General features: G+C 44.5%; 1 protein-coding gene across 7 annotated transcripts in view; it reads left to right on the top strand.

Moving 5' to 3' along the window:
* Positions 1–19,785: 19,785 nt before the first annotated feature.
* Positions 19,786–25,410, top strand: part of nsd2 (nuclear receptor binding SET domain protein 2) — a 53,229-nt gene continuing 47,604 nt past the window's right edge. Inside the window, exons 1-3 of one of the 7 annotated variants that reach the window (XM_060925694.1) lie at positions 19,786–20,041; positions 21,099–21,316; positions 24,033–24,790. In XM_060925694.1, coding sequence (XP_060781677.1) covers positions 24,050–24,790 — 741 coding nt within the window. In that variant the 5' untranslated portion in view covers positions 19,786–20,041; positions 21,099–21,316; positions 24,033–24,049. Of the gene's footprint in view, positions 20,042–20,075; positions 20,133–21,098; positions 21,317–21,365; positions 21,417–21,455; positions 21,475–24,032; positions 24,791–25,410 lie in introns of those variants that run through there. The other 6 variants (XM_060925697.1, XM_060925699.1, XM_060925693.1 and 3 more) reach the window with 6 other exon arrangements.

The raw sequence follows: 25,410 nt of genomic DNA, 5'->3' as shown, positions 1-25,410 counted from the left end.
ATGGATGTTCACTTCGCCAAAAGTATCAATGTCCCAACTGCACCTCTTGAAGTCCCACTGTCTGTGTCTGCCCTGGATGGCCAAGCCTTAGGTGATGGAAGAGTCACCCAAGTAACTTCTCCAGTCTTCCTCCAGTCTCAAGGTCACAAGGAAGAAATATCCCTGCACCTGATTCCTTCACCAGAGTTCCCAGTGATTCTAGGCCTTCCTTGGCTTACCTGCCACAACTCTCGCATAGACTGGGTAACAAGCCAGGTTGTGGAATGGGGCCCTGCGTGCCATGCCTCTTGTCTGCTCTCTAGCTCTCCTGTGTCTCCTGCCGAGCCTCCTGATCTCACCGAGTTATCTCAAGTTTTCCCTCTCTCAGCCAGAATGCAAGCCCATGGAGGAGTGCATCAAGGATGCCTTGGCTTCTGGGTTCATTCGACCATCCACCTCACCCACTGGTGCCAGCTTCTTCTTTGTCGGCAAAAAGGATGGGGGGCTCCGGCCGTGTATTGATTACAGGGGTCTGAACAAGATCACTGTACGCAACCACTATCCCCTTCCGCTGATGTCCACAGCGTTCAATCTGCTCCAAGGTGCCACTGTCTTCACCAAATTGGACTTACGGAACACATACCACCTCATCTGTATCCGACAGGGAGACAAGTGGAAGACTGCCTTTAACAGCCCGTCTGGGCACTACGAGTACCAGGTGATGCCCTTCGGACTCACCAATGCACCAGCTGTTTTTCAGGCCCTAATCAACGACATCTTGAGCAGAGGTGGAAAAACTGGATTGACAAAGTAAAAGTCCCGCTTAGGTTTTCCTTCTGCCTGTGCTCTCAACACAGGTGATTTCACCAATTAGCTCATCAACCTGGCTGAGGGGATGTGGTAATTAGGATCAGCTGGTCCATTGAATTGGCTGGAGCAAAAATGTGGCAGGGTTTTGACTTTCTGCACCCAGGTTTTTCCACCTCTGGTCTTGAGGGACATGATTACCCAGTACGTTTTTGTCTACCTCGACGACATCCTAATCTTTTCCAAGACCGTGCAGGAGCACCGCCACCATGTCCGCCAGGTTCTCCAGAGGCTGCTACAGAACAATCTGTTCGCTAAGGCCCAGAAATGCGAATTTCATGTTCCTGAGGTCTCCTTTCTGGGTTTTATTGTACGGACGGGCCAACTCCAGATGAATCCAGCCAAGACCCTGGCCGTCCGGGACTGGCCCACCCCCAAGTCCATCAAAGAGGTTCAGCGGTTCTTAGGATTTGCTAACTTCTACCGCAAGTTTATCAGGAACTTCAGTTCTGTAGCAGTGCCCATATCGGACCTCACCAAAGGGACAGGTGGATCGTATGTCTGGTCTCCTCAGGCGGAAAAGGCGTTCAAAGACCTCAAGCACCGCTTCTGCACGGCACCCATTCTGGTCCTCCCGGACCCTTCGCAACCCTTCATCGTTGAGGTGGACGCCTCGGACAGCGGCGTCGGCGCGGTCCTCTCTCAATGCTCGGAAGGAAGGTTGCACCCCTGCGCATACTTCTCCCACCGCCTGAGTTCTGTGGAGTCCCGGTATGACGTGGGGGATCAAGAACTCCTAGCAGTTAAACTGGCCCTTGAGGAGTGGAGGCACTGGCTGGAGGGAGCGCAACATCCATTTTTGGTCTGGACGGACCACAAGAACCTGGAGTACCTCCAGCAAGCAAAGAGACTCAATCCACGACAGGCTAGGTGGGCCTTGTTTTTCAGTCGGTTCGACTTTACCCTATCATACCACCCCGGCTCCAAAAACACCAAACCTGACGCGCTGTCCAGGCTGTTTGCTCCCACCAACAGGGAGAGCGAAGTTGGGCCTATTATCCCTGTGTCCCGGATTGTGGCCCCTGTCCGCTGGGGTATTGAGGAGACCGTCCGACAAGCCCAACGCCAGGACCCCGGTCCTGGGACGGGGCCACCGGGCCTCTTGTACGTCCCACATCAAGCCCGGGCCAAGGTTCTCCAGTGGGGTCACTCGTCCCCTCTCACCGCCCACCCGGGAGCTCGAAGGACCCTGGACTTCCTGACAAAACGCTTCTGGTGGCCAAGCATGGAGAAGGAAGTGAGGTCATTCATCCTTTCCTGCGAGGTGTGCACCAGAAGCAAGAACCCATGACAGCATCCCCAGGGCCTCCTGCATCCTCTGACCATTCCCCAGCGTCCCTGGTCCCACGTGGCAGTCGACTTCTTCACGGGTCTCCCGGAGTCACAAGGTAACACTGTCATTTTGGTCATAGTGGACAGATTCTCCAAGGCCTGCCACTTTATACCACTGTGCAAGCTCCCTTCTGCCCTTGAAACTGCTAAACTAATGTTTAATCACGTCTTCCGAGTCTTTGGTCTCCCTCAGGATATCGTCTCAGACCGGGGGCCCCAGTTCTCCTCCCGAGTGTGGCACAGGTTTTGCAAGCTCATCGGAGCCACTGCCAGCCTCTCCTCTGGGTTCCACCCACAGTCCAATGGCCAGACGGAGAGGCTCAACCAGGACCTGGAAACCACCCTGCGAGGCCTGGCTATGGATAACCCGACTTCGTGGAGCACCTGGCTGCCATGGGCAGAGTACACCCACAACACCCTGCAGTCATCGGCTACCAAGCTGTCACCGTTCCAGTGCCAATGACCTTGCCAATGGAGCAAGGTCAGGAGGACCCTCATCCAGACCTCCAGAACCAACCAGACTCAGGCCAACCGCCATAGAAGACCTGCCCACGCTTTCCACCCTGGGCAGCAGGTTTGGCTGTCCACCAAGGACCTTCCGCTGCAGGTGGAGAACTGCAAGCTTGCTCCTCGCTACATTGGCCCCTTCAAGGTGGTGTGCAGGGTGAACCCTGTCGCCTACCGGCTCCAGTTGCCCCGGACTCTGAGGATCAACCCCACATTCCATGTTTCCCTGTTGTGGCCCGTACTGACATCCACGTATGCCCCTGCCCCTAGGAATCCCCCACCCTCCCCGCATCTTCCAGGGTCAGACTGTGTTCACTGTGCATCGCCTGCTTGACTCCCGCCGGGTCTGCGGCGGGCTTCAATATCTGGTAGACTGGGAGGGCTATGGCCCTGAGGAACGCTGTTGGGTCCCCACCCGGGACATTTTAGATAAAGGACTTTGTCGGGACTTCCATTCGGCCCATCCGGATCGCCCTGGGAATGTCAGGAGACGCTCCTAGAGGGGGGGTCCTGTTAGGACTGGGACTGTTTTGGCCTCTAGAGGCCGCTGTTATGTTTATCTTATCATGTTTGTTTTGGCCTCTAGAGGCCGCCACTGTGTTTTGTGTTTGTCTTGATTGCCTGTTTCCTGCCCCGCCCTGTTCCTTAATTGTTTTGTGTATAAATACCCCTCTGTTTGTTCCCTTGTCACGGAGTCTTTATGCTATGTTGTCTTGTGCTAGTTTCCTCTGTCTCACGTATCTTGCCTGTGCCCTTGTGTTTTTGATATTTTTTGCTTTCTTTGGACTTTGTACCTTTTTGATCTTCTGAGCGCTCAGCATTTTGCCTTTCCTTTTGTTTTTGGACATTTAACCTTTGGATATTTTTATTTTGGTTTATCTTCTGAGCTTTTGGATTTTCTTTTTGTTTTTTCCATTGGATTGTATATAGTGTAAATAAACTGTTTTTTGATACTCTACTTTCGCCTCACGCCTCTGCACTTGAGTCATCCCCCTGGTGGCCTAGTGGGGCTTTGCTGGATTATCACACCAGCGACCTGGGTTCGAATCCCAGCAAAACCCTAACACAAAGAGCTTGATGAATGCCTCTGGTTCATCATAGTGTGGTCAGCGTGATAGGAGCTGCATGTGCGGTGAAGCTGGCTGGAGTACTGGCAGGCTGCAACTGGCTCTGGATTGAGGGTAGGTCTTTGGCCTACCATGCCACCAGGACCTTGATGCTCTGAGCTTGCTCTGCATGCAGATTGAGGATGGTCTGTTTAAGGAAGATCTGTTGCGGGTGGCTGCTTGGTGCTGTGATAATAGTTTGCTGATAAATCCTGACAAGACCAAGTTCTGTGTGTTTGGATCAGACAAGCTGCTCAGTCAAACGTCTGTTCCACCTATCAAGTTCCTGGGAAAGGAGCTACCGGTTGTCCATTCATGTTATAGTAGATAGTAACTTGTCATTTGATGAACATATTAGAACTTTAACTGCAGACTTGATAAGCAAACTAGTAATGCTGAGTAGGATTCGTCACCTTTTTGATCAACAGACACTTTTTATAATTATTAATTCCCTAATTTTTTCTAAGCTTTTTTATTGCTCTACTGTCTGGTCTGGTACTAGCAAATCAAATATTCACAAGTTACAGCTGGTCCAGAATTTTGCTGCCCGAATTTTGTCTAGAAAGCACAAATTTGATCATATAACACCCACTCTTAAGGAACTTAAGCTTTTGCCTGTGTCAGATTTACTAGCCATAAGAGATGCGGTACTGATGTACAAGTGTATGAACAATCTCGCGCCTGATTATCTTATTAGTCTGTTCAGGAAACGCTCTAGCATACATCAACATAACACTAGGAACAGCGACAATCTGAATATTCCTAAGTGTCGTACCGTTAAGGCACAGCACTCATTTCTTTATAGAGGGGCTTCTGTCTGGAATTCACTTCCTAAGGCTATTTCTAATTCTTCATCAGTGTCAGTATTTAAGCAGAATTTGAAATCACAGTATTTGGAAAGGTGGTTGAGCACAAATTGAATTGATGATGACAAATATAGTATATTTATTAGATCTTATGGTTTTTTCCTTTTTTCCATTTTTTAGCTTTTTATATATTTTTCTAGATTAATATTTTTAATTTTTTTATTAGATTTTATCATAGTTTACATTTAAAATTTATGATTATTATTTGTAATTAGAAATATTTATGATTAGATTTTTGTAAATTAGGTATGAAGATCCCGTGTTTGGGAACCTAATAAAGCTTATTGTATTATTGTATTGGTCTGCTGATGGACCTGGTCTAAGCTGGCAAGAGACTTGATGATGTTGGCTGGGGCGAGGTCTCTATGACCTTGTCTCATATTCTCCTGGGGTTTGGCACCACTGTGGCACCCTGGCTGTCATGAGAAGAATAAGGACTTGGGAGGCAGGCCTTGTGAGAGAACAGCTTGACTTTTTCTTTTGTTGGTCCTTGCCACCACATCGTGGTTTTCTGCTGTGATTACTACTTAAAGGGCATATCATGAGTAAATTCAGGAGCAAGATCAATGTAATTCTCCTATTTTATATTAAACTTTGGTCAAATATCTGTAACATTCTGCATTCTCTCCAATTTTTTTTACCTTGCGGAAGACCAGAAAAATTCAGTTGAAATCAAGCCATTTGAGGCGAATTGGTCCGTCTCTGAAAAAACTTGGCATTTGAATTTCCCGGCAAACATTGATTTTTGTGACGTCATCTGCGGGACGCCTCCTTCTGAATCCTACATCAGCGCTGGTTTGTTTATGAGAAAACGACCTGGTGGTTTTCTGCAAATTTCTTCGTTATCATGTAATTATTAAAATGGTTAACAGATGTATCATAGGAGGGTGTAGCAACACCAGTCTTGATGGGATTAGTACTCATCGTTTTCCAAAAGACCGGACAATGAGAGAGAAATGGGAGCGCTTGGTCTACACAGGCTGTGTACTGAAACTGTGCAAAGCTCGCGCAGCCCGCTGGCGCTTCCGCAGATAACGTCACGAATCTGGCTCCAGACTCCCTTGGGATTTTTCCAGACACGTTTTGTTATTTTATTTTTTTCTGCTGTAGACAGATGGCCTTGTGCAAAATTACCCTTCTGGATGAGTATGTAAAGGGACATACTTTCATATATATAAAAAAAAACGAAATTGGTCCAGAATATGCCCTTTAATCTGTTCATAGTGAATAAAAAAAAATAGTTTATGATTTTTGGAAATTACTAAAGATCTTTTAAACTGTATTGTTGATATTGCATAATGAAATTAATTATAGAAGGTTACTTTGGTCTACTTTGAGTACATTAACATGTACTCAAGTTTACTAAAATATCTATTGTGTTCATACAATCTTATAAAATGTTGGTGATTTTTAGAAATCCTGTTTCTGAAATTTGACTTACTGATGCCATTAATAAGTACGCTATAAATAAATAATGTTTTAAACATCGTATTGTAACATTTAAACATTGTAATGCAATTGCAGATGAAAGTAAAGTCCTCGACCAATGAAAACATGTCCCAAATTTCCAAACACATCATTAAAATGGCTTTCAGTCAGTCTTGACAAAAATGTAAGCAATGCTTATTCAGAATACAATATAAATAATTTCCTTCATATGCAAATAGTCAACACATTGAATGTTTCAGAAATGTATGATATGGAGTGTTTGTTTTATTCATGGCAAGAAAACTTACTGAATACAATATGGAAATTCAAAAAGTGGCCCAATATATCAGAATTTACCCTACTACATGCATACACAATCAGGTTTATAAGTACTGAGGCAGTGACATAATTTTTGTAACTTTGCCTCTGTACACTACCACTAACAAAGCTATTGCATTAACCATTAAGGAATTACAGCCATTTCTACATCGTCCCTCCATTTTCACAGGCTCAAAAATAATTAGACAATCAACTGATGAGCAGTTTCATGGCCAATTAGGGCTTGTTGTGTTGTTATTTCGTAACAGATTAAGGAGATAAAAGGTCTGGAGTAGATTCCAAGTGTTGAATTTGCATTTGAATTTGCAGTTCATGGGAGCTATCAATATGCAGTCCAAAGAGGTATCAATGCAAATGAAGGAGGCCATCATTCGGCTGAAAAAACAAACAAACAAAACAAAACAAAAGAACCCAGACCAATCAGAGAGATAGCAGAAACTTTAGGAGTGGTCAAATCAACAATTTGGTACATTTGGTGAAGAAAAAAACCCTTCACAACATTTAGCCAAGTCAGAACACTCTTGAAGACATACAGTTAGGTCCATAAATATTTGGACAGAGACAACATTTTTCTAATTTTGGTCCTGTACATTACCACAATGAATTTTGAACAAAACAATTCAGATGCAGTTGAAGTTCAGACTTTCAGCTTTAATTCAGTGGGTTGAACAAAATGATTGCATAAAAATGTGAGGAACTAAAGCATTTTTCAAACACAATCCCTTCATGTACTGGGGACATGTTTGGGGGTTACACACAGGAAGTGTTTTAATAAAGAGTACACTCATCTGATGGACACACTACTCTCCGCCTCCGTGATTCTTACCAATAATAGTACATGGTGTCAGAAGTAAAAATGTGTTCCTGTAAAATTTTGTAAAGGAAAGACTTTAACTTCGGAGCCTCACGACGGAAAAAAAAAAGGAAGATCGGTAACAGTATGGGACTTACTTTCACGAACGTGAACATTCTTCAGGTTAGCGTGTTCATAGCTAGCTAAAACCTGGCAGGCTAGCGCGCCCTCACGACATCGCTGGCAAGGACAAAGACCAGATTTTTTTTTGTGTTGCCTTGTTTGTTTCCCGGAGCTTCGTGGAGCAGAGGAAAGACCACATTCTTCAGGGGGAGCACAGTAAATGGATACTCCATCACCAGCCGATAACCAGCGACAAGAGGAAAGTGGTGTTTCACTCTCGCCAGAGGATAGTCAAGTGGAAAGAGTTGATCCACCCTCGCCACAGGACAACCAGCCAGAGAGGAGTGTAAGCATACCCCAACAAGTACAAATATACACGATGGCTACCGCTGCTGTACAAATTGCACCACCAGATAGCTTTGATTTTTCAAACTCTGCTAATTGGCCAAAATGGATAAGGAGATATGAACGCTTTCGTATAGCATCAGAACTCATTGATAAACCAGAGGAGTACCAAGTGAACTCTCTCCTGTATACTTTAGGAGATGCAGCTGATGACATTTTAAGTGTCTTGCCACTGTCAGAAGCAGATAAAAAGAAATATGACAAAGTGAAAAGTGCTTTCGAAACCCATTTTGTAGGAACACATAATGTAATTTATGAAAGAGCAAAATTCAATTTAAGACACCAGGATCAGGGAGAAAGCGCCGAATCCTTTATAACATCAGTACACACTCTGGCCAAAAACTGCAAGTTTGGCGCACTCTGCTATGAACTAATAAGAGACAGGATAGTTGTAGGGATCCTGGAGAAAAAGCTGTCAGAACGCTTACAGCTGGACTCAATTTTAACTCTGACTAAAGCCATCACAACTGTACGTCAAAATGAAATGGTGAAGAAACAGCAGTCGCTACTCCATGGCGAAAATACCGATCACAATGTTGATAGCATCCGTTACAAAGGAAAGGGGCCAAGACCTCAAGGAGAAAAGGGGAAATTTTCCAAAGGAGAGAAGCCCCCTCAGTACAAGTGGAACAGCTCCCGTGCAGAGAGAGAGTGCAAGTGGTGCGGCGGAACACAGTACCACCAATGGAAAGACTGTCCAGCAAGAGATGCAAGCTGTAGAAAATGCGAAAAAAGGGCCACTACACTGCAGTTTGTCGGTCCGCGAAAGCAGTCCACGCTGTCACGCAGCAAAGGTGGCAGGAAGACGATGAGGAGGAGTACGAGTTCCTCGGGTCAGTGACAGTCAGCACAGTCAGTGCTCGCTAAGTGACAGAGTGGACGGAAACACTGTCCTTTAATGGAGAACCTGTCACATTCAAACTGGACACTGGCGCGGCAGTGACCACCATTCCCCAAGAACTATTCAAAGTGGAGCACGACGGTCCTCTCACGAAACTCAGCAAAGTCCTGTATGGTCCGGGAAATAACGTTCTGGAGGTCCAAGGTTGCTTTAAGAGCACACTGTCGGCGAAAGGCCACAGCGCAGCACAGGAGGTGTATGTGGTGACAGGGCTCTCAAAACCCTTACTGGGTTTACCTGCAATCGAAGCCTTGCACCTGGTACAAAGAATCGAGGAAGTGAGAGACACTCCAGACGATTACAAGGCTGCATACCCGACAGTGTTCCGCGGCTTGGGATGTCTCACGGAAAGCTACACAATCGAGTTGGAGGGGAACGCCATTCCGTTTGCTCTCTCTATGCCACACCAAGTTCCAATTCCCCTACGAGGTGAAGTCCGCGAGGAGCTCGAGCGCATGGAAGCAATGGGAGTCATCTCAAAATTCACACAACCCACAGACTGGTGCGCAGGGATGGTCGTCATTCCGAAAGCAAATGGGAAGATAAGGATCTGCGTTGACCTCACCCACCTCAACAAATGGGTGAAACGAGAGCGGCACATCCTACCTTCCGTTGACCAGACTCTGGCGCAACTGTCTGGACCAAAAGTGTTTTCCAAGCTTGACGCCCGGTCTGGTTTCTGGCAGATACCTCTGGCCAAGGAGTCAGCGCTGTTGACAACTTTCATAACTCCCTATGGCAGGTACTGCTTTAACAGACTCCCTTTCGGAATCTCGTCGGCTCCTGAACATTTCCAGCGCTGGATGTTCCAGATGTTGGAGTCACAGGAAGGCGTGCTCTGCCACGCTGATGACATCCTTGTTTTTGGAAGAAACAAAGAGGAACACGACAGATGATTACATCAAGTATTACAGAAAGCAAAAGAGGAAGGGCTGACACTCAATGAGAAGTGCGAGTTTGGGCGTGACAGCATGATCTTCGTCAGCCACACAGTCACAGCTGCGGGGATCGAGCCCGACCCAGGAAAAGTGAAAGCCATCATGAACATGCCTGAGCCCAAGAACGTAGCTGATGTACGCAGACTGCTGGGGATGGCCAATTACCTGGCAAAATTTATTCCCCAACTCGCAACAATCACCACACCACTGAAGGAACTTCTCAGCGACAGAAACGAGTGGTGTTGGGGTACAAGCCAAGTCAAGGCATTCAAACAGGTAAAACTGGCTTTGAGTTCTCCACAAGTGCTGGCGCAGTACTCACCAACAGCGGAGACGAGAGTTGCAGCTGACGCATCTTCTTACGGCATCGGAGCCGTTCTCACACAGAAACAACCAGACCACACATGGAAGCCTATCACGTACATCTCCAGGAGCTTAACAGAAACTGAAAAACGTTATGCTCAAATAGAGAAGGAGGCCCTGGCCGCCACCTGGGCTTGTGAGCGCCTCTACTCTTACCTGCTTGGATTAAGGTTCACACTCATAACAGACCACAAACCCTTACTACCGCTGCTGGGATCCAGAGGCCTTGATGAACTTCCTCCGCGCATACTACGATTCCACCTGAGACTGCTAAGATTCACCTATGAGGTTCAGCATGTCCCTGGGAAGGCGCTCATCACCGCCGACATGCTATCACGGGCACCCATCAATGACGCACCTTCAGTCGCAGAACGCCAACTTGAGAGGGCTGCCCAGGTGTTCGTGGACACAGTGCGTGCTGCGCTGCCAGCATCAGAGCCGCGCCTGCAGCAGATAAGCGAAGCCCAGCGGGCAGACAAGGCGTGTACCTGCGTGGTCAGGTATTGTCTTCAGGGATGGCCAGAGAAAAGCGAACTGGAGCCGGAGGCTAAACCTTTCTGGTCAGAGAACGGAAACCTCCACCTGGTCGGCAATCTGCTCCTGAAAGACGAGAGGTTAGTGATACCTTTATCTCTTCAGAAACAAACCCTGCAGCAGCTCCACAAGGGCCACCAGGGTATCACTAAATGCCGCGCACGTGCCCAGCAGGCAGTGTGGTGGCCAGGACTGTCAAGGCAAATCAAAGACATGGTCATGAACTGTAAATCTTGCCAGATCCACCAGACCCCCCCACAGAGAGCCAATGCAGTCTACCCCCACTCCAGATCGTCCATGGCAGAGAGTGGGCACAGATCTGTTCACCTGGAAAGAGAACACTTACCTGTTAATTGTGGATTACTTTTCTCGATACATCGAGGTAGCCCGCCTCACAGCCACATCATCATTGGTCGTCATAGCTGCACTGAAAGAAGCCTTCTCCAGGCATGGCATCCCCGATACCTGGGTGTCAGATAATGGACCCCAATACTCTTCAGAGGCCTTCAAAGACTTTGCCACTGCGTACCAGTTTCAGCACGTTACCAGCAGTCCCCGCTACCCTCAAGCAAATGGGGAAGCTGAACGTGCAGTAGGCACAGTGAAAAGCCTCTGGAAAAAAGGGACTGATCAGTCTGAGGCCCTTCTTGCTTACCGAGCAACACCCTTGGAGCACGGGTACTCTCCAGCCCAACTGCTTATGGGGAGGCACCTCCGAACAACTGTCCCACAGCCAGTGAAATCACTCGTCCCACGATGGCCTAACCTGGAGGAGTTCAAGAAGGCTGACAGACAAGGACGTCTTAAACAGGAAACACGTTTCAACCACCGTCACTTGGCACGCCCGCTGCCAAACCTGCCACAGGGGCAGGAGGTCTGGATCACAACAGACAACATTCCTGGAGTGGTTGTCAGGCAAGCAGAGACCCCTAGATCTGTCCTTGTTCAGACGGACAGGGGTGTATTCAGGCGAAACCGCATTCACCTGCGTGCAGTGGGAAACCCTCCTGAGGCGCCACCTGAGCCACACCCAGGCCCACTGCAAGCAGACACCCAACCGGGCCCACAGCAGACAGACACCCAACCTGTCACCACCACCCGTTCAGGGAGAGTGTCAAGACCCCCAGATAGACTGGACATATAGGGGGATAGGTTTTGAGACTGTGAAATGTTCATCTACACTGCTGGGTTAGATGCAGCAAGGAAAAAAAAAAAGATGGTTGACAAGATGTGCTATTGACATGTTTACTTAAAAGATGTTTTACAGATGTTCCAAGATGTTTACTCAAAAAGGTACTTACTCCAGTAATGATAATTGATTTACTTTTATTTAGGAAGTTAAATGTTTTATTCAGACTTGATTTACTTTTATTTAGGAAGTTAAAAGGAGGAGGTGTACTGGGGACATGTTTGGGGGTTACACACAGGAAGTGTTTTAATAAAGAGTACACTCATCTGATGGACACGCTACTCTCCGCCTCCGTGATTCTTACCAATAATAGTACACTTCATTTCAGGGGCTCAAAAGTAATTGGACAAATTAAATAATTGTAAATAAAATGTTCATTTCTAATACTTGGTTGAAAACCCTTTGTTGGCAATGACTGCCTGAAGTCTTGAACTCATGGACATCACCAGACGCTGTGTTTCCTCCTTTTTAATGCTCTGCCAGGCCTTTACTGCAGCGGTTTTCAGTTGCTGTTTGTTTGTGGGCCTTTCTGTCTGAAGTTTAGTCTTTAACAAGTGAAATGCATGCTCAATTGGGTTGAGATCAGGTGACTGACTTGGCCATTCAAGAATATTCCACTTCTTTGCTTTAATAAACTCCTGGGTTGCTTTGGCTTTATGTTTTGGGTCACTGTCCATCTGTATTATGAAATGCCGACCAATCAATTTGGCTGCATTTGGCTGCATTTGAGCACACAGTATGTCTCTGAATACCTCAGAATTCATCTGGCTGCTTCTGTCCTGTGTCACATCATCAATAAACACTAGTGACCCAGTGCCACTGGCAGCCATGCATGCCCAAGCCATCACACTGCCTCCGCCGTGTTTTACAGATGATGTGGTATGCTTTGGATCATGAGCTGTACCACGCCTTCGCCATACTTTTTTCTTTCCATCATTCTGGTAGAGGTTCATTTTGGTTTCATCTGTCCAAAGAATGTTCTTCCAGAACTGTGCTGGCTTTTTTACATGTTTTTTAGCAAAGTCCAATCTAGCCTTTTTATTCTTGAGGCTTATGAGTGGCTTGCACCGTGCAGTGAACCCTCTGTATTTACTTTCATGCAGTCTTCTCTTTATGGTAGATTTGGATATTGATACGACTACCTCCTGGAGAGTGTTGTTCACTTGGTTGGCTGTTGTGAAGGGGTTTCTCTTCACCGTGGAAATTATTCTGCGATCATCCACCACTGTTGTCTTCTGTGGGCGTCCAGGTCTTTTTGCACTGATGAGTTCACCAGTGCTTTCTTTCTTTCTTTCTCAGGATGTACCAAACTGTAGATTTTGCCACTCCTAATATTGTAGCAATTTCTCGGATGGGTTTTTTCTGTTTTCGCAGCTTAAAGGAACAGTCCACCGTACTTCCATAATGAAATATGCTCTTATCTGAATTGAGACGAGCTGCTCCATACCTCTCCGAGCTTTGCACGACCTCCCAGTCAGTCAGACGCAGTCAGACCCGCTGTCACTCCTGTTAGCAATGTAGCTAGGCTCAGTATGGCCAATGGTATTTTTTGGGGCTGTAGTTAGATGCGACCAAACTCTTCCGCGTTTTTCCTGTTTACATAGGTTTATATGACCAGTGATATGAAACAAGTTCAGTTACACAAATTGAAACGTAGCGATTTTCTATGCTATGGAAAGTCCGCACTATAATGACAGGCGTACTAACACCTTCTGCGCGCTTCGACAGCGCATTGATACTGAGCTCCGTATCAATGCGCTGCCGAAGCGTGCAGAAGGTGTTAGTATGCCTGTCATTATAGTGCGGACTTTCCATAGCATAGAAAATCGCTATGTTTCAATTTGTGTAACTGAGCTTGTTTCATATCACTGGTCATATAAACCTATGTAAACAGGAAAAACGCGGAAGAGTTTGGTCGCATCTAACTACAGCCCCAAAAAATACCATTGGCCATACTGAGCCTAGCTACATTGCTAACAGGAGTGACAGCGCGTCTGACTGCGTCTGACTGACTGGGAGGTCGCGCAAAGCTTGGAGAGGTACGGAGCAGCTCGTCTCAATTCAGATAAGAGCATATTTCATTATGGAAGTACGGTGGACTGTTCCTTTAAGGATGGCTTGTTTCACCTGCATGGAGAGCTCCTTTGACTGCATGTTTTCTTCATAGCAAAATCTTCCAAATGCAAGCACCACAACTCAAATAAACTCCAGGCCTTTTATCTGCTTAATTGAAAATGACATAACGAAGGAATTGCCCACACCAGCCCATGAAATAGCCTTGGAGTCAATTGTCCAATTACTTTTGGTCCCTTTAAAAACAGGGTGGCACATGTTAAGGAGCTGAAACTCCTAAACCCTTCATCCAATTTTAATGTGGATACCCTTAAATGAAAGCTGAAAGTCTGGACTTTATGTCCATGTCCATTATATAACTATAATTTGAATATGTTTCAGTAAACGGGTAAAAAAAACAAAATTTGTGTCAGTGTCCAAATATATATGGACCTAACTGTAGGTGTCATTGTCAAAGTCTAAAATCAAGAAATACCTTCATGAATGTAAATACAGAGGATTTACCTCAAGCTGCAAACCACTGGAAACACTCAAGAACAGAAAGGCCAGATTAGACTTTGCTCGAAAACAGCTAAAAAAAAGTCTGCCAAACTCTGGAGCAAGATTCTTTGGACAGATTAAACCAAGATTAACTTGTACGAGAATGATGGGAAGAGAAGAGTATGGAAAAGGAAGAAGGGGCTCATGATGCAAAGCATACCACATCATCTGTCAAACATAGAGGCAGTGTTACGGTGTGGCCATGGCTGCTAATGGAACTGGGTCACTGATGTTTATTGATGTGACTGCCGACAGAAATAGCAGGATGAATTCTGAAGTATATAGAGCTAAGTATATAGAGCTAGTAAAGTCAGTGAAATGCTGCAAAACTGGTTGGACGGTGCTTCACAGTACAAATGGATAATGTCCCAAAGCACACAGTGAAAGCAAATTTTTACTGAGGTGAAAGCTGATGAAGTAGACTGCTGGAGTTTTACTGTAGCAACAGGAAAGGAAAATAGATCAGTATTTACAAGAGGTAAGGTGTAATTTCCTCCAATTAATAATATCCTATTTGAATAATTTTTCATTGGAATTTTTTTTATAAAGGTATTTTATGACAACATTGTTAACATGGCATGACTGTTTGACAGTAGCATGTGCTTTAAAATGATCCACATCATACCAGAAGTAGGCTAATTCCTTTTATTCTGTCTACATTAACTGGATATGAGCAATCGCACGCTCTGATTGTCTACTCTACTACTAGGATACCAGCTCATGTACCATGAGTAGAGAAAAACAAAATGGCAGAACGTGTCACTAAACCAACCGAGGACAAAATAAAAACTCTACACGAAGACAAAACCCCAAAAAATTATTACCAAGTATTTTAAAGAAACAGTAATAGCTAAAAGAATATAGTTTTGTTCCCCCCAATATCTCCTGTTCCACACTCCAGCCCAGTCGGTGGTGGTAATGCACCTTTAAGTTGGTTTGTCAACCGCAAAGAAAAAAAAACTAAAGAAGAAGAAGAACACCCACAAAAATACAAAAAAAGCAACAAAATATGGAATTAAAGTAGTTGATGGTAAGAATGTATCTTTTTTGTTTTTCAATAATTATTATTATAGCATTTTTCACAATTTGCTACTGTCATTTCGCTGGTTTGTTTACATTCTAAGTGGAAATGATTTTGTCGGACACTTTACATAAAGTTTCTATTTATCGAATTTGCAAAAATAAAAATGCTGTTTCTCAAAATCCAGTGAATGTGGATAGAATAAAACAGTTATTCCACTCAATCTCGTCATACATGGCTTATAGCCAACTCAGCGTTACGCGCCTTGTTGGCTATCACCTCATGTACGACTTGATTTTGTGGAATAACTTGTCACATACTGCTGACTCATTTTTAGACGTATGATTTAGGGTGTTTTCACACCCGTACTTTTTAATCTAGTTAAATTGAACTCTGGTTCGTTTTCCCTCTTGGTGCAATTCATTTGGACATGTGTGAACACAGTAATCGCACTTGGGTGCAGACCAAAGCAACCACGCTGAGATCCTTTAGAGGAGGTGGTTTGGTCTGGTTCCAAATGAACTCTGGAGCGGTTTGTTAATGATGGAACCGTGATTCGACCTTGATCTTACCCAACCAATGAAAACACGGACAGCGTGGATCCATGCCCTTCCATTCTGTAGAAATTAAGCCAAAATTCCTCTGCCATGTTGTCAAATTTGGGGGGTACGTGCAGATATTAGCATACAGAAAGCAAACTGTTTGAATTAGACCCTGTAGGTGGAAAGACTGTTCTACCTACAGGGTCTAATTCAAAAATAAAAATGCTCTGTTTCTCAAAATCCAGTGAATGTGGATATAATAAAACAGTTATTCCAATCAATCTGGGGTCAACTGTGCAGGAAAATGGGGGCTGCGATAGTGAGATGAGAAAGAGAGTGGAGGGTCAGGGTGGAGCAGTTGGAGAAGGATTTCGGGAGTCATTTGTGATAGGAAAGTCCCAGCAAAAGTGAAAGAAAGAAAGAAAGAAAGAAAGAAAGAAAGAAAGAAAGAAAGAAAGAAAGAAAGAAAGAAAGAAAGAACAACTTTATTCATCACACGCTTGTGAAATTCCTTTCTGCATTTAACCCATCTGAAGCAGTGAACACACACATGCACACACACGTGAGCAATGAGCACACACACACACACACACACACACACACACACACACACACACACACACACACACAGAGCAGTGGGCAGCGATGCTAACAGCGCCCGGGGAGCAGTTGGGAGTTAGGTGCTTCACTCAAGGGCACCTCAGCCCAAGGCCGTCCCATATTAACCTAACCTGTATGTCTTTGGACTGTGGGGGAAACCGGAGCACCCGGAGGAAACCCACGTAGACACGGGGAGAACTTAAGATGTATAAGACAGTAGTGAGACCAGCTATGATGTATGGATTGGAGACTGTACCCTTAACGAAGAGACAGGAGGCAAAGTTGGAGGTAGCCGAGTTGAGGATGTTAAGGTTTGCGATGGGAGTGACGAGGCTGGACAGAATAAGGAACAAGCGCATCAGAGGGACAGCACATGTGGAGAGCTTGGGAATTAAGCTAAGAGAGATGAGACTGAGATGGTATGGGCACATCCTGAGAAGGAGAATTTTGAGGATGGAGCTGCCAGGCAAACGAAAACGAGGAAGGCCAAAGAGGAGATACATGGATGTGGTGAGAGAGGACATGAAAGTGGCAGGTGTGGTAGAGAAGGATGCGGAAGACAGGGAGCAACGGAGACGAAAGATCTGCTGTGGCGACCCCTAATCGGGAGCAGCCAAAAGAAGAAGAAGGTGGAAAGACAGTTCATGAAAATAAACTATTTTGTCATCTAAACACACGGGGATGGGCGGGGCGACACATTATACTGCAGTCAGCCAGCAGGGGCGCTAGACCTGCGGTGACTTCACTTTTCAAGAGATGTTATTCTGCCCGTGTTTTTCAGTCATTCGACCCAACCATCAGCTGCCTGCCGCAGGTTTTCTGCACGCAGCACGTCTTTAATATATTCAAGACGTTTCCTCGAAGTACTTTCGGCATTCAACTCCTGGTATATTACCCACGGTTATTTCCAAACGCCGCTACTTCATGTTAAACTGCATAGCAATGTTTCTCTCAGTCCAGAACACAGGACCTTCTTCCTGTATTTACTTTCTCGCTCCCGCCCCAGACTCATTTGACCAATAAGCGGAACGAATTTTGTCACGTGGCTTGTAGTGGCGCTTTTTGATTCGCTTGGATTTTTTTTTCCATTCCTGTGAAAGGAAACCGAATCAATGAGAAAACGCTTACAGTTTACAAACTCATCAACTGATTCGGACCTCAGCAAACGAACTGAACTACAGGTGTGAATCAAATGCACCACACAGGTGTTGGGTTTAAATCGTCGTGTGTGCGCATGCGCAGTATCTGAGCGCACAGTGATCTGAGAGTCCAGGGCTGCACACACACAGAGCGAGAGAGCACGTGCCCCTGGTGTATATTAAAACGGTTCAAGCTCTCACACACACAAAAAAATCACAGGGAATCTATTTCTTTTCACTTCCGGTAGACGGCGTAGTTGACATAGTGTAGGCTTTCAAATAATTATCATAATACACTCCGGTTTGAGAACATTTCTCACTAGTACAGGTACAAAGTCATTATTTATCATGTTCTAATTTATTCTAATATTGTAATAAAAATAATACCTAACAATATAAGGATTTTACTTCGTTTATATACACGGCTTTATTTTTTAAATGGCGGAAATGAGCTTCCATAGAAACGGTCCTGGAGGAATGCCATTGGAGAGATTTTCTGGCGCGCTTATTTATTGGTTGCCAGACATTTCTATTCCACGTTCGCATTTTTTTTAAATCAGTTTGGCGTCAATACTTTTTAAAAGCTTTTTATTGAGCTTAATCTAGTTAAGAATTGTCTTTGCAAATGAAATTAAATAGCCTATATATTTTATAATCATACAGATTCTTGTTCTTATTCTTATTATTTGATGTTTGTTCTCTGTGTCCAGTGTTCTTTCAGATGTATAGCAGTTTTTTGGTAGATGGATTTGTTCTACAGCGCTCTTATTACTTTTATTATATTGTTTTCAGTCAAAACAAAATGCAAATAATTGCAAAATTGTCTGGTTGGAGTCTCATCGCATCGCTCCTGTGAAGGACGGCCCCATGAGGACAGCTGAAAGTCACACCTGGAAGACGCTCTGGACACTTACAATAACGCTTTTATGGCTGAGGACTACAGTTGACTTGCTAACTTTAGGACTGCAGTTGTCATGAACAGTTTTGCACTCAAGTTTCCATCAATGAAGAGTTTATAACATCAACGAAACTGACTTCATGTTAAAACTGTTAATGTTATAGTCATGTTGTCTGTTGTTGCCCAAATGAGGATGGGTTCCCTTTTGAGTCTGGTTCCTCTCGAGGTTTCTTCCTCATGTCGTCTGAGGGAGTTTTTCCTTCCCACCGTTGCCACAGGCTTGCTCATTGGGGATAGATTAGGGATAAAATTAGCTCATGTTTAAAGTCATTCAGATTCTGTAAAGCTGCTTTGCGACAATGTTTATTGTTAAAAGCACTGTACTAATAAACCTGACTTGACATCTCACCAAGCACAGCACCAGACACTCCTCACAATAATGAACAATACTGTCCAGATCACTTCTACATCCATAGAAACCCCTCTGAACGTATACTGTGTGTACTGACTATCAGCATCACTACTTTATGGCAAACTTCTAGCTACACATGGTTAAAATGGCTCTTGTGCAATACTATCTGGGTAGGGCGGCACGGTGGTGTAGTGGTTAGCACTGTTGCCTCACAGCAAGAAGGTCCTGGGTTCGAGCCCAGCGGCCAACGAGGGCCTTTCTGTGTGGAGTTTGCATGTTCTCCCCGTGTCCGCGTGGGTTTCCTCCGGGTGCTCCGGTTTCCCCCACAGTCCAAAGACATGCAGGTTAGGTTAACTGGTGGCTCTAAATTGACCGTAGGTGTGAATGTGAGTGTGAATGGTTGTCTGTGTCTATGTGCCAGCCCTGTGATGACCTGGCGACTTGTCCAGGGTGTACCCCGCCTTTCGCCCATAGTCAGCTGGGATAGGCTCCAGCTTGCCTGCGACCCTGCACAGGAATAAAAGCTACCGATGATGGATGGATACTATCTGGGTAATATCTGTGCAATACTTACACGTACAATACCACATTTGTAATATACTTATGTTAACTATGTCTGCAAACCTGTTAATTTATGCAAATTTGTTAATTTTTTTAATCTCTAAATTTGTAGTTTATTTATTTTATATGTATATCCTTTTTTTGCTACTCCTTCATTTCTCTTTATATATTTTGCTGCTGTAACAATGTAAATTTCCCCTTGTGGGATAATAAAAGGCTATCTTATCTTATCGGTAATGCTTGGGCAACACGCGCGATCTTGAAAGATGTGATAATGGTGAATCTGGCAACCACGGACCGGGCCCCGCCTTCTTTCCTTTGACGTCACTTGGTGAGGATACCGTCCAGTTTGTTCATTTCTGTTGGCGGCCTGTTTCACTCACTGATCGCTGGAGTTGTTTTGACGAAACGAAAGAAAGAAGTTACATTGGAATGTTAATTATTTATCGTGAGTTTAAATCTCTGTATTTTTGCGCGGGCATTTGTTCATGTTTATTGTTTTTTGAAGATGCTGTGTTGCAACGGAGAGCGGAACACATTTGAAAAGGCCGGGTGAGCTAAGCAGCTGCCGCCAGCCAATCGGAAGTGAGTATTTTTCGCGCTGATTGGGGCGAGTTTCCCCGCAAAGCTTCAACTCGAATGAATAGAGGTCGGAGTAACGCAATGCTTCAAACAGGTTATTAACGCTGAATATACATGTTAATGTCGTCCTACTAACGCTCGGTAGAATATTAAACGGTGCTGTAGCTGTAACATGACAGAAGTGTAACCGGAATATTTCTGTGGGGGAGGAAAAAACACACACATATATCCCGTTTGCTGGCGTGTCATTAAGCAGCTGTAGTGTGTAAAAGCTAAGAGGCTAACTTAACTAGCATCCTAACCTGGTTTGTCAGTCAGATTAGCTTTAGCTGTCCTGCACAACAAACTGACGGGCACTTTTCATTTCGTTTCACACCGCATCTCTGTCCTGGCGGCTTTTTTCTCTCTCTCTCTCCTGAAATTGCATGTTTTAGTGCCTTCGTGTGTTAAAATGAAAGCGTGTGTTGCTATAGCGAGTTGGCTAGCTCCTTCTTCCAGCAGTGGGCTGTTTAGAGGAGTTTTAGCCGCACGGTTAGCATGTTTTCTCTGTTATTGTCGCTAACTCAGGAGTTTGATTCAGGTGCAGATGATTGTGCTGTTGGTGAGCGATCTGTCCGGGGACTCGCTGTGCGCTTTCAGAGCCCCGACACTCCATGAGGCGTCAGTTTATTTGCATTAAAGTGCCCTGTAGTGGAAAGGGCATTAATGAGGCTTTTCAGGTTTGTCACAGAAGGCTATTAATATCAATAGGTTTCTCTCATGGAGTGAGAGAGAGGGAGCATTTCAATAACAATAGTTTACTCCCATCTACATTTATGCTTCAAAATGACTTGGACCTGATTTATTTTTGTCTGCAAAAGCATCTTGGAGAGATGCACTGAAAGCACATCCATAGTCAGATCCAGTGTTCACTCAACAGTCTTCATTTGAATAAAGATGCTCTTTGGTTTGCTCTTAGGCTGCTGATATTCTTCCCTACTAAGTAAATGCATCACACATGGCCAGGTCTTTTTAATACAGCATTAATTCCCTGGATCTCTCTCTTTCTCTCTCACTGCAGACTGAAAAGGGAAGCCATCTTTACAGGCCAGATCCCCATTTCATTGAGCATGGGCACTCTGAGTAAATGGTGCTAGTGATTGTGCTGAACTGGCAGTATTTTACACGTGAGCGTGCACACATGGTCAAGTCGTTTCTCAGTAAGATGAGGTTTTTTGTTTTTTTTTCTTCATACTGAGATGCACTGGCAGTTCAGTTCATATGCTGCAGAGGCTACAGGTGCAGTTGCTTTTTTTTTTTTTTTCTTCTCTTCCCTCTCTGTATGCAGTGCAGGCAGCAGCCGCCCAGAGCCTTTCATCATCTATTGGGTAGATTTACAGTGAGTTTATCATCACACTGGCTTTCTTGATATAACCTGATGTGATCTATTGTGGCTGGTACGTTCATGCAAATCAAAGATTTTTTTTTTGTCAATTCGTTATACATCAGGACGTATAGGAGAATCGAAATGCCGGTTTTCTCTCACCTTACTTGTAAAAACAGATAGATAGTGTCAAAGTGTTTGCCCCTTTCCTGATTTTTTTTTTTTTTGCATGTTTGTCACACTTAAATGTTTCAGATCATCAAACAAATATTACATAAGTAAACACAAAATGCAGTTTTTAAATGAAGGCTTTTATTATTAAGGGGGAAAAATAGGGTGGCACGGTGGTGTAGTGGTTAGCACGGTCACCTCACAGCAAGAAGGTTCCGGGTTCGAGCCCCGTGGCTGGCGAGGGCCTTTCTGTGTGGAGTTTGCATGTTCTCCCCGTGTCTGCATGGGCTTCCTCCGGGTGCTCCGATTTCCCCCACAGTCCAAAGACATGCAGTTAGGTTGACGTGGGGCGGCTTAGGGCTGAGGTGCCCTTGAGCAAGGTACAGTACCTGACCCCTGACTGCTCCCTGGGCGCTCTGGTGTGGCTGCCCACTGCTCTGCGTGTGTACGTGGGTTAAATGCAGAGGATGAATTTCACTGTGCTTGAAGTGTACATGTAACAAAGGTTTCTTCTTCTAAAAAATCCAAACCTACATGACCCTGTGTAAAAAAGTGATTGCCCCCTAAACCCAATAACTGGTTGGGCCACCCTTAGCAGCAATAACTGCAATCAAGTGTTTGCGATAACTGGCAATGAGTCTTTTACAGCGCTGTGGAGGAATTTTGGCCCACTCATCATTGCAGAATTGTTGTAATTCAGCCACATTGGAGGGTTTTCGAGCATGAACCGCCTTTTTAAGGTCATGCCACAGCATCTCAATCGGATTCAGGTCAGGACTTTGACTAGGCCACTCCAAAGTCTTCATTTTGTTTTTCTTAAGCCATTCAGAGGTGGACTTGCTGGTGTGTTTTGGATCATTGTCCTGCTGCAGAACCCAAGTGCGCTTCAGCTTGAGGTCACGAACAGATGGCCGGACATTCTCCTTCAGGATTTTTTTGGTAGACAGCAGAATTCTTGGTTCCATTTACCACAGCAAGTCTTCCAGGTCCTGAAGCAGCAAAACAGCCCCAGACCATCACACTACCACCACCATATTTTACTGTTGGTATGATGTTCCTTTTCTGAAATGCTGTGTTACTTTTACACCAGGTGTAATGGGACATACACCTTCCAGAAAGTTCAACTTTTGTCTCGTCAGTCCACAGAGTATTTTCTCAAAAGTCTTGGGGATCAAGATGTTTTCTGGCAAAACTGAGACGAGCCTTTGTTCTTTTTGCTCAGCAGTGGTTTTTGTCTTGGAACTCTGCCGTGCAGGCCATTTTTGCCCAGTCTCTTTCTTAAGGTGGAGTCATGAACACTGACCTTAACTGAGGCAAGTGAGGCCTGCAGTTCTTTGGATGTTGTTGTGGGGTCCTTTTTTTTTTTTTACCCTCTTAGATGAGTCGTCGCTGCGCTCTTGGGGTAATTTTGGTTGGCCGGCCACTCCTGAGAAGGTTCACCACTGTTCCATGTTGTCACCATTTGTGGATAATGGCTCTCACTGTGGTTCACTGGAGTCCCAAAGCTTTAGAAATGGCTTTATAACCTTTTCCAGACTGATAAATCTCAATTACTTTGTTTCTCATTTGTTCCTGAATTTCTTTGGATCGCAGCACGATGTCTAGCTTTTGAGGATCTTTTGGTCTACTTCACTTTGTCAGGCAGGTCCTATTTAAGTGATTTCTTGATTGAGAACAAGTGCGGCAGTAATCAGGCCTGGGTGTGGCTAGAGAAATTGAACTTGGCTTTCAAAAGATGTGATAAACCACAGTTAATTTGTTTTGGGGGGAGCGCAATCACTTTTTCGTACAGGGTCATGTAGGTTTGGATTTTTTTTCCCCTTAATAATAAAAACCTTCATTTAAAAACTGCATTTTGTGTTCTCGTCTCATCTCATTATCTCTAGCCGCTTTATCCTTCTACAGGGTTGCAGGCAAGCTGGAGCCTATCCCAGCTGACTACGGGCTTATCTTTGTCTAATATTTAAATTTGTTTGATGATCCAAAACATTTAAGTGTAACAAACGTGCAAAAAAAAATCAGGAAGGGGCAAACACTTTTTCACACCACTGTAAATATTTATAAATATAGGTAAAAATACACTCAATGCACAAAATAGCAGTAGTGCAAATACAGTACAATATCTGTAACGGAGAAGGTGCTAGAAGAGCAGCGTATGAGGTGTATATGAACAGTAGTGCAAATGAGCAATAGCAGCAGATACAGCAGTAAAAAAGATTGTAGTGCGATGTGCAAAACGGATGAGAGTTTCTGGCATGAATGAAACAAATTGAGAGAGTGACTTCGAAAACGTATAAATCAGATTTTTTAAATAAGAGTTTGGATATCAGGCTGCCCTTTTTTTTTTTTTTTTTTTGGTCGTCTTCTCTCTCTCTCATGCTCATGTGGAGATTCTGATTTGTAAAAGACCTGAGCTGAATTAGAAAACAATACAATGTTTGTGCTTCATTTTTACAACAGATCACTGAGTGGCACCAATGGACAGTAAGGGAGGATCTCTACCTGCAATGCCTGAGCCAAAGACCCCCACCAGTATGAAACAGTTATCAGATTCACCATGTGGATGTAAGGGACGGGGTGATGGAAGCACAGATCCTGCTCTTCTAATGGATAAAGCTGCTACTCAGCTAGCAGCCACGCCCCATGATGGTGTTTTGCAGAAGATGGGAAACCATAACCACACTCACGAGCATCTGAAGGATCTGACGTCTCGGTTCTTCAATGGTGATCAGGAGACGATGTCAAAGTTCTGTACTTCTCCTACTGGATCACCCCTCCTAAAAGCGGTAGAGTCTGGACCTCAGCATGGCAGCCCGCAAAGGAAGCCTGACTCCTCCCCTGAGCTCACACTCAAAATAACCAAACATTTGCCCAATGGAAAATCGCCACCGTCAAGCAGGTATGAAGTTAGCTATGGAGAAGATGGCGCAGAGGAAACAAACGCAGCTTTAAGTTTAGCAGAAGGCATGCTGGCTCCTGCAAATGCTTCAAACGAAGGATGCAAGTTGAGGGGACCAGTGAAAAAAGTGGCACCAAGCAGACGGCACTCCGTCGACCCTGCTGTTAATGACTCTGAGAAATCGCCTCTCGTTCACATTAATGTAGAACCATGTGACAAGTCCAGAGAGTCATATGACCTTGACTCAGATGGTTTGACTTCTGAATCCAATGATGCTACTGTTATTGATGTACCTACCTGTGTAACTTCAAATGGCATGGTATGGCTTTGATTCCAGTCTACACTCCTCCCTCTTTAATTCTTTTTCTTTTTTGTGTGTGTAAATAAAATATTAGACATGAGTGTTTTACTGGGAAATATACCTCTTGTATTTTTCATGCAAACTACATCTGGGATGTTGAGTGACTTTTTTTTTTTTTTGTCTTCACTCGTGAGGAAATCCAAGAATTGTTTTAATAAATTTAGTTTACTTTTTGTTTGTGAATGTGTCTATATAATGAAAAGAAAATTACACATTGGCTTAAAGAGAGTTTGTCTTTGTGTTGAAAAACTCACATTCTTCATGTGAAATACATTGTGGATCTGAGTGACGTGTTGAAGTTATTCCACAAAATCGAGTCGTACATGAGCTGATAGCCGACGAGGTGCATAGCGCTGAGTTGGGTATAAGCCATATACAACTCGATTGAGTGGAAAAACCATTTTATTCTATCCACATTCACTGGATTTTGAGAAACAGAACATTTTTATTTTTTGCAAATTCGCTAAAAACCTCTGAAGATCATTTCTACTTAGAATGTAAACCAACCAGTGAAATGACAGTAGTAGTTTGTGAAAACTGCTATAATAATTCTTGAAAAATAAGACGTTCTTACCATC

This window comes from Neoarius graeffei, chromosome 7, assembly GCF_027579695.1.
Source record: "Neoarius graeffei isolate fNeoGra1 chromosome 7, fNeoGra1.pri, whole genome shotgun sequence".
Taxonomy (NCBI): domain Eukaryota; kingdom Metazoa; phylum Chordata; class Actinopteri; order Siluriformes; family Ariidae; genus Neoarius; species Neoarius graeffei.
Note: the sequence above shows the minus strand (reverse complement) of the source record. Positions and strands in the feature narration are given on the sequence as shown.